Genomic DNA, 9449 nt, shown 5'->3' with positions numbered 1-9449 from the left:
AATGACAATCACAATAAAATAAGAAGAAACATAACTTTATTGATAAATATGCGGGTACAATTTTGTTCCTTCCTTGATTCTACTCTCCTAAGATTTATCCATGATTCGAGGGCCATTAGTGGCATATTTCTCAAACTAGAATGATTTAGATTTGACCTTTATATGAGTATGTCATGACTTTTGTGGAATATTCGAGATCTTGATCTTTAAAAATACCCAAGAGTTTATAGAATATTTTGAGATGTCTTTTAAGGGAATTTAATATCCTTTATATAGGCATAAACTAGGGTTTAGAGTTGAGTAGCCTCCAAAAATTCTAATTGAAACTAAACACATCTTCTAGAGTCCCAATTTAAATTAAACTAGAGTCTGCAAAATTTCAATGTTTACAACATGATAAAAAGTTCTTTGTCATCTTTGATTCAAACTTATGCCCTTGTGTTCTCAAGTGCATCTTAAATAAATTAAAGTCAACACATATAATTAAATGATAACAATATATTTTAAGTAATTAACTTATTTATTTATAAAATTTCGTGCTTAAGAACATGTACAAATGCTTTTTCGAAATCTAAGTCTGGACATATATTAAAAATTATTCAATGAACACATACTATAATTCAAATGTTTAATAAATATAATCGATTTTTAAATAGTAAATGAGCATATTTTAACCCTCTCCTTTTTTTTTTCTTCATAATTCAATTGACCAATATTCTAACCCCATTCCCTTTTTTTCCTTTTTCTTTTTTCTTATTCTTATTCCTTCTCCATTAAAATAATTAATAGCAATAAAATAAAATAAATAGTGATAAAAATCAACACATCGCGTAATCTCAAGAAGGATCAATTCCATTCCTTTGAAGGCGGCCATAGAAGAAAGGAGAAAAATTCTCTGAAATTTATTTTGGTGTTTTTGGATAATTTTTTCATTTAAAATTTTTTTTTTTTTAAAGAAGTTTCAGAGGTTTAGAGAGAAAAACAGAGATGAAGATCACAGCTTTGATGGTGTTGAAATGCAATCCAGAAGGTTCGGATCCTGTGATCTTAGCAAACGCTTCTGATGTTAACCATTTTGGGTATTTTCAGAGATCTAGCGTTAAGGAATTCATGGTTTTTGTGGGTCGAACTGTTGCTAAAAGGAACCCACCTGGACAACGACAATCTGTTCAGCATGAAGGTTTGATTTCTCCAACACCCTTTTGGAATTTTTGGTTGATTTGTTTGTGGGGTTGTGTTATCTTGGTTTGGGGAGTCGGATATGTTGTTTGGTTTTTGGTGGAATTGCAGATGCGGTATTAATTGATGATTTTTTGTTCATAATTGGGTGTTTGGGTTTGTGATATTATGTAGGTTGCAGCTCAATTTGCTGTTTCTTTTTGGTAAATTGTATAGATGGATGAGTAATGTTGCAAAGTTAGACAAAAACAGTACTTTGTGGACAATTGAATATAGTTAGCTGGTACCTCTGGCCGGTGGGAGGTGGCAGGTATCTGTAGTCGAGGTGCGCTCAAGTGGGCATAGACACCACCGGGTTATAAAAGAAAAAGTTGCAAAGTTGCAGCTGTTGGTCCTATAGGTGCTGCTGATGCTTTGAGACTTGAATTTTGTGATTTTTCTGTTTTCATTTCTCTTTTTTTTGTTTGTTTTGGGGATGGTTTTGCACAAAAGTTTATCAATAACCTCCAGGTACACGCTACCCTACCCAGAAACCACTTTTTTGAACTACATGGGGTATGTTGTCCTTGTACAAAAGTAGAAGGATGAAGTGCTGACTAGCTTAGTTGGGAAAATTGTTGTGTGAACTAATTGATCTTTTTCAGTTATATTTCTTGAAGTCTTCACATGCTTACACGAGTTATGTTAATCGGTGTTCTTGATGTTTATCAACTAGTGTAGGATATAAAAATTTGGTGGATTGGTTCTCAATCACAGCCTCTAGCACAAAGTAGTGATTTTTACGTCACGTTTGATCTATATACCGGCCCAATGATATACTCCTAATTGTTTTTTGGTTACACATACACCAGGTTTGACATGTGTTTTTTTTTTACCTTAGAATACAAGGTGCATTCATACAATCGAAATGGTTTATGTGCTGTGGGCTTCATGGATGATCACTATCCAGTTCGAAGTGCATTTTCACTGCTCAACCAGGTATAGGCTCTTTATTTTAGATATTCAGCTTTGAGAGGAGAAACTCTATATATGGAGAGATCAAACTATGGATCTGCATCTGATTTTTCCAGGTTCTGGATGAGTATCTGAAGAATTTTGGTGAGTCATGGAAAACGGTTCAAAGCGACAATGCTCAACCATGGCCTTATCTGAATGAAGCTCTAGCCAAATTTCAGGTTTCCCTTTTGTTTTTGTTTGGGTGATGATGGATATTCCTTTTCAATCAAATTCTTCCCACCTTCATTTTAAAACAATTGATGGTTGAGCTAAAGTCCTGTCATGTTGACCCCTACAGGATCCTGCTGAGGCCGATAAGCTGTTCAAAATTCAACGAGAGTTGGATGAAACAAAAATTATTCTCGTAAGTATTGTGTTATTCTCATGATTGCCTGCTTAATGGTTTCTTTTTAAGCTCTTTATTCGAAGATGATAGTAAGCAGTTTGCATTTGGATAATGATTTGTTGATCATTGAGGACTGAGTTCCAGAAGACCTGGACAGAATACCGATTCTTCATTTCTTTGGTTAATGATCTTTATAGCCTTGATGGTTATATATGGACATGTAACTCCTAGCTCCTGCCAGCCAATTTCCTGTAGGCTTCTGCTCGTGCATTGAATTTCCAAGGAAGTTACTAATTAATTTTGTATTGCTTTTTAACAAGTTGAAATCATTTGTATGCTGGAGTCTACCACATTGGTTTGAGGGTATGTCTGTGTGGTGGGGGGTTTGATCCATCCCACACATAAGCTAACTCATTGAGATGGAGTTAGGCCCAAGGTTTGTTTTCTGAAGAACCATTTTGCTTAACATGGTATCAGAGTCCGGCCATTTTTGTTGTTGTATTGGCCCTCATGTTATGTTTTTCATGCTTCATATGTCCAATTGGGGTGTTCTGTATCCACATTGGTTGAGAGAATGGGTTGTAGTCTCTTTATGTGATTTTTGGGCAACCCTCATCTCATAAGCTAACTTTTGGGATTAAGTTAGGTGCAAGGTCCATTTTCTTAACAGAAGCAGGAGTTTAGTTTTGTATGCTTCATTCTCATGCTCTATCTCACAACATTTTGGCATGGTGAAAGACTATATGCCTCTCTAATTTATCATATAACCTGCTTTTGGAGCACTAACCTATATCCGTATTGTATATTGTACACTAAAATGGTTATCGTGTTCGAATGGTTGTGGAGCCATTAATTATTGTACTCATCTCTGGTCTGTGACTCAATGGTTGTTTACGCTATTTGTAGTACGAAATAGATGTGATATTTAACTCTTGAATTTCCTTTTCACTTGGTTATTTCTGATTTGAGGTCATCTGGTACACGATAGCCTATTAGAGAATGAAGCTGATGCAGTTTTTCTCCAATTTCTTTGCCTATACACTGTGTTTGGTTAGATTTGAAAGAAAAAAAGTGGAACCAAGCTGAGCTTTGTTATTTCTATTGTTTGCTACCTTTTTTTATTACCGAGAAATCCCGAGTGCCACTGGCCCACGGTTCAAATTTGGTGAATAATGATATATTTGAGAAATAAAAGTGGCGGTTGCTTCTCTGTCTACTTCTTAACCCCTCCCAACTTGGACATGAAGAAGGAACATATATTTTTTGTACTTGTATTCCAACCTTACCAAACATTAGAGGTAAATAATGAATTTCCCCGCCTTGGGGAAGTAAATTAGTGATTTATTTCATCTTTACAATTCCCATCCCCTTTGGGAACCAAATATACTGTTAGTTGATGTCGAGTGATTGGTAGAGGGGGGAGTTCTATCTCTAGGAAAAAGGAAAAATATATAATGAAGGAGTTCCAGAAGAATATAAGGATGATAAAGATACTGTAATTATTACAGCTTAGAATTTGACAAGTGCGTTGCCACTTTTTGGTGGATGTGTATCTACCTTCATTATTGATGTCTAGTTAAGTTTATTTTTGAGTTCCTAATGTATTTGTTATGTTATTCCAAGTAGTTTAATGGTTTTATACTTTTCATTGATAAGCTTTCCAAGTTATTTACACTTTGTCCCTCACTCCCTCTTGTAGGCCATGGTTATTACTTTGAGTAGTACCTGGTTTGACCTTCCTGGTGCATTTTAAGCAAACTATTCTTATATGGACATCCTAAAGCTTTAACATCAAATGCTCGTGTTAAAAGCATGCTGTTGGGTAGAAAATTAGGAAAGCAAATATGATTCTTACATTGCGCAATCAACTCAGTGCGTTAGTTAAATGTGTTTTTAGAAGTAACTTCTCTTTTGAGATTCTAGTTATTCTGTTTATTTGTATTTTCTTTCTAAATGTGCACTGTACTTGTCAAATATTTATGCATATTAATGCAAGGAGTTCTGGTCCTCTTTTTTTGGTTGCTGCTAGCTGTGCTGATATTGGTCTCTTTTACCTTTTGTCACAGCATAAGACAATTGACAGTGTCTTAGAACGTGGTGAGAAGCTAGACAGTTTGGTTGAGAAGAGTTCAGATCTCAGTGCTGCTTCACAGGTAATGCATCTGTTAAGAGGATAATAATCTTGAAAAGAAATCTATATTTGTTAAGAGGATTATAATCTTGAAAAGAAAATAAATGCTGTTTAATAATGAACAGTTCATCTTTCCTCTTGGGTGGAATATATTTACTCTAATTAATCTGATTTAATAACATAATAAAAATATGCAGGCTCAAGTCTGTACTTTTCTGAGATGAGTCGTCCACTTTGTTTGTGGAAACTAGAGTTTTTACTTTAGTCATAGTTATGTATTAGGCTGATTCCCCATGAAATTTGTACTCAGATATTATAGATTTGCCATGACTAGCATGTGGATCATTGGGGTTGTTTAACGAGTTTCAATTTTAAGAAATGGTCAAACTACAACATAATTTTTTGTTTTTTTCACCAGAATGGGGACTTCCAACAATTGGAAGTTTGGCCTGGTCTTAACAATTAAGTTCTTCCTAAGATAGTAATATTCTAACAATATGTTTTAAGTTAAACAGAATCAAGAGGTAAATTTAAAAATTAGTGCTATAGGTTAGCCATTGCAACTTCACGTTGTTTTTAAATAGTGCAAGGTTTATATTTCACTAAAAATCTTCTCATTTTTCTCCCCTTTATGCAATTCGAACCTCTCTTAATACAGTCAACAGTGACCCTTCCCCACTTTGATCCCATGATGACTGGAACCCTCAACCTTAAGGTTGTAGGTGGAGTGTGGCTTAGTTTTCACATGATTGCATGTTCTGCTTTCCACTTGAGCAACCTCTCTAGTCAGATGATCGCTCTTCATATTTCTTTAAGCAATAATCAATCGTAACTCACCTCTACTATTTTTATCAATTTATTTTGACAATTCAGATTATGTCCACTGTTGTGTGGATAATACTCGGATCTTTTGACAATGTTATTGCTATGGCTCTCTAACTCAAAAGATCCAAGTAGTTTTTACGCTCAATATCGAGTTGGGCGGGGAGGTTATTTGCAATTTATTTGTGGAAAGTATTTGACAAGTCACATTTTCTCTACAAGCATGGTAGACATGACATGATAGGTGCAGGCGCGTGCATGCCATGGAACCGTTTGTTGAATAATATGGACATACGGAAATGAGCAACAAGTTCTGTAGTATTATCACACTAGATACACATCTTCCTGCTAAGTGAACTCGTGTCAAAGAACACAGTCGAATATCGTTCTGCAGTATATGCCCATTGGGAGTTCTTTAGTTGAATTAAAAGCTTGATGCCAAATTTTCTACTTGTGGGGGGAGAGGAACGAATGAAGCTTCTTGGTGATGCGATTTGTTGACGTGCTCATGGACTGGGAAAGTAAACATCTGAAATAAGCTGTCTTCTCTTATACATGAACTGTATTTCGGTGAACCCCTTTGTGATATGGCCATGGATCACCCTAATTAGAAACACAATGTGCTTGTCTCTGCTGTTAGCCTTTTATTACTATTTCTCTCTGGTAATGTCAATATTGTAGAAGCTGCAGACTCTTATATATTATCTGTGAGACTCTATTAGTTTTGGCTTATTTCCTGACATAAACGGTTTGATTTTCAAACAGATGTTCTACAAGCAGGCGAAGAAAACCAATTCATGCTGTACAATTTTATAGACTGTTCTCTGAAAATGAAAGGGGGCAATTCAACCACGGATAAACTTGTGTCTATGTTGCATATGAAGTATCGGAGAATTGTTTGTTTATATCATCTATGATATTCTGTAAGCTTGAATTCTTTTGTTCTCTATTGTAATATGATCTCAGATGAAGAGAGAGTCAAGTCTCAGATTGATATTCTTGTTTGAAAGTTGTGATGTGATGATGTTCACCTACCTATAGTTACTATATAACATGTTTCCTGTTTCCTGTTTCCTGTTTCTGATGTCTTGTCTTGCTGATATTTGGCACAATCTTTGATGTATGCTGAGACTGAATACCCAAAATCCCCATTCCGCAACCAATGTGAGACAAATTCGATACCCCTGCACCCCCGCGCATGGCAGGCCTTTGTACTGGAGCATGGAGTCATCGGGTAAATCAAGAATTGAGATGGATCTAACTTTGATCATGATAGGAAGTGAACCTTAGCGTAACTTATTTTCAAAAGCTAGCTAATGACATTAGCCATTAGGAGTAAGTCCATTTTTCCAGACCTCGGACCTATAGTATGTTATAGCACTAAGTAGAAAGTACCATCAAACCTTTCTACGACGACGGTGTTGTCTCTTTACAGATTTTATTATAGAAAACATATAATATGAAAGATCGATTTTTAAAAAAACTTAGCCTTAAAATTTCAAAACTCATCATATATATGTTCAAATAAGGATTTAATATTTTTCTAAAAAAATATGAAGTCAGACTATATCAAACAATTGTAGGGACAACAATGTGGAAATTTGAGGCTAACATGGTATCCTTAATCACCAAGTTTACACCAAATCCAATGATGTCTCTATCCATAGAAACTTCATGCCAAATTAGTGAGTTCGAGAGAAGAGTTTATGTTCAAACGAATCCAAAGTTTACATTAAAAAAGAAGTTAATAGTAAAAAATACACTAAAAATATTTTAAATTTTCGTATGAATTTTCTATATGAACTTTACTATCTGGTGTGCGAGTTGATTTTATCAAATTTCATAGCCAAATCATTAGACGTACAAATTTTATATATGAAATATTAGATGTTTTTGTATAAATTATTAGATATGTAAGTGTTTCATATCACCAACTATTTATCTAAATACACGCTTTAACTTATTCCATTTTTCTTCATGAAATATCGCCATCCTTCAAATAAAAAAGAAAAAACTTAATAGTTACACGGATAGTTCATTATAATTTATATAGAAAAATTGCACTGATAGTTCATTATAAAAGTCCAAAACCATACTACGTCTCTAAGAAGAAACCACATAAGTATACACAAATTCAAGAAACTTCATTTGAAAGAAACAAATTATATATTCAACATTTCATAATTTATATTGTAAAATTAACAGCAAACTCTCTTACAAGTTACAACAACACACTATTACACGTACTATACTACCAACACTACAAGGACACACCTAAAAGAAAATTACAACCTTAAAAAACATTTGAAATATAAACAACAATAAACTCTTCTTTACAAGACAACTTTTCATAATTTATATTGTAAAATTTATTTAGTTATTGGTTTTAAAAAAACTACGTGTAAGATGACTATTTTCCCAAGATTGATTTGATCCACCAAATTCCTTTAGTGTCCTTTGGGGCATCTTCACCATCTGGTGGAGGATCAGCTTGAGGTGTCTTGTGAAGTTTGCTCACATCATATCCTACTTCTTTTGCCTTCTCAACAAGTTGGTTGTATATTTCTTCATCAAGATGTGGTTGCCTACATAATATCTATAAACCAAATAACATTTTGTTAAAACCATATAATATAATCGAGCAAAAGATATCTACAGATAAATCTCCTTAGAAAACATGAAATTACCTGTTATATAGGTACGTATCTAAACTCCACTTATAAGACTATACTGAATAAGTTGTTATTGTATATACACTCCACTTATAAGACTATACTGAATAAGTTATTGTATCTAAACTCCACTTAAGTTTATGATAACCATTATGTAACTAACTTCCTCCCAAATATTGATATCCAACCATATGCCATTTTTCAAATTATCAACAACAACAAAAAATAAGATTTAGTGAACTTACCCAAAGATATTTCTTACTAGGTTGACCAATCAAAGCATATTGATAATCATCATCAATATATAAAACCCAATAATCTCCAACAATTGGAATAATTGGCAAGAAAGGTGGGATATAAAATTTCACTTTAAGTTTTGCTTCATCACTTTTTGGATCAACTTTATAAGCTGTCCCTTCAATTGAACCTCTTTTTCCACCACTCCATGTTTCATTTAACACATGTACTGTCCCATCTTGGTTTAAAGTGTAAGTGGCTCTAGTGTTTACACCATCTTTTGGTTGATTTCTTGATGGAAATGAGGCAATTTCATACCATCTTCCCATGTATTTTTCAACATCCAAATTCTTCACTACTTCCATCTCTTTTGCAAAGTTTCAAAGAAGTGAGAGATTTTTGGTCTCTTTTAGATTGGTTTCTTGATAAGGTTTAGTGTTATGTGAGATATATATAAAGGTAAGATGGGGTGGAATGTTAGATTTCAAGAAAGTACTAGTTATCTTTTTTCCCAAGAATTTTAGGGGTAGAAAAGGGTTTTTGTGATGTTAATCTATCGTTTTTAACATATTTTTCCTTTTAGTTTGTTTAAAATTAAAATATCTCCTTTTTCTTTTGTGTCAACTCTTTTTTGACTTTGCACGCAGAAAATCTTAATGTGAACATTTACTTTGTTGGTAAGAGTTCGATTTCCTACTTTATAATTTTTTTAAATCTATTTTCCTTCCCTAACTCTACTGATTTCTTGATAAGGTTTATTGGGATGAGGATATATTGTATAATGTGAAATATTTGTGGATATAGACGCGGGCATTTGAGCACCTTACAAGTGTAATAATGGACCTTTTTTGGCAGATTATGAAATGGTAGGTTCTAGAATTGTGTTCAATAATACAAGGGGATGTTTAAATTGTTTTTTTTTCATTTTAATGGTAATTTCTTTCTACACATTCTAGAATAATTATTAATGAAGGTGATTGTTAACTAAGACATTTTAATATTTTTATTTTTAGTACATTTTCACAGATACTGGTAAATCAACTTAAAAATGGTACACTTGAAATAT

General features: G+C 33.6%; 2 protein-coding genes across 2 annotated transcripts; one reads left to right on the top strand and one right to left on the bottom strand.

The window, feature by feature from the left end:
* Positions 1–727: 727 nt before the first annotated feature.
* LOC125875539 (VAMP-like protein YKT61) lies at positions 728–6452 on the top strand. Its single transcript, XM_049556524.1, has 6 exons — positions 728–1180; positions 2060–2157; positions 2250–2354; positions 2474–2539; positions 4588–4674; positions 6240–6452. Exons 1-6 carry the CDS (start codon positions 988–990, stop codon positions 6288–6290), a joined length of 600 nt encoding a protein of 199 aa, XP_049412481.1. The 5' UTR covers positions 728–987; the 3' UTR covers positions 6291–6452.
* A 1169-nt stretch (positions 6453–7621) lies between these two features.
* LOC125875540 (temperature-induced lipocalin-1) lies at positions 7622–8812 on the bottom strand. The gene is made up of 2 exons (XM_049556525.1): positions 8392–8812; positions 7622–8070 (listed from the first exon to the last, which is right to left on the bottom strand). Exons 1-2 carry the CDS (start codon positions 8746–8748, stop codon positions 7885–7887), a joined length of 543 nt encoding a protein of 180 aa, XP_049412482.1. The 5' UTR covers positions 8749–8812; the 3' UTR covers positions 7622–7884.
* Between the last annotated feature and the right edge of the window lie 637 nt (positions 8813–9449).

Source organism: Solanum stenotomum, chromosome 9 (genome assembly GCF_019186545.1).
Source record: "Solanum stenotomum isolate F172 chromosome 9, ASM1918654v1, whole genome shotgun sequence".
NCBI classification, from domain to species: Eukaryota; Viridiplantae; Streptophyta; class Magnoliopsida; order Solanales; family Solanaceae; genus Solanum; species Solanum stenotomum.
Note: the sequence above shows the minus strand (reverse complement) of the source record. Positions and strands in the feature narration are given on the sequence as shown.

What these genes read in the sequence shown, in the direction of transcription:
- LOC125875539 (XM_049556524.1), top strand. Translation starts at nt 988, where the DNA reads ATGAAGATCACAGCTTTGATGGTGTTGAAATGCAATCCAGAAGGTTCG. An exon ending in CATTTTCACTGCTCAACCAG is followed by an intron (nt 2,158 to 2,249) that starts GTATAGGCTCTT and finishes TGATTTTTCCAG; the next exon opens with GTTCTGGATGAGTATCTGAA. An exon ending in ATGAAACAAAAATTATTCTC is followed by an intron (nt 2,540 to 4,587) that starts GTAAGTATTGTG and finishes CTTTTGTCACAG; the next exon opens with CATAAGACAATTGACAGTGT.
- LOC125875540 (XM_049556525.1), bottom strand. Translation starts at nt 8,748, where the DNA reads ATGGAAGTAGTGAAGAATTTGGATGTTGAAAAATACATGGGAAGATGG. An exon ending in CTAGTAAGAAATATCTTTGG is followed by an intron (nt 8,071 to 8,391) that starts GTAAGTTCACTA and finishes TTTGGTTTATAG; the next exon opens with ATATTATGTAGGCAACCACA.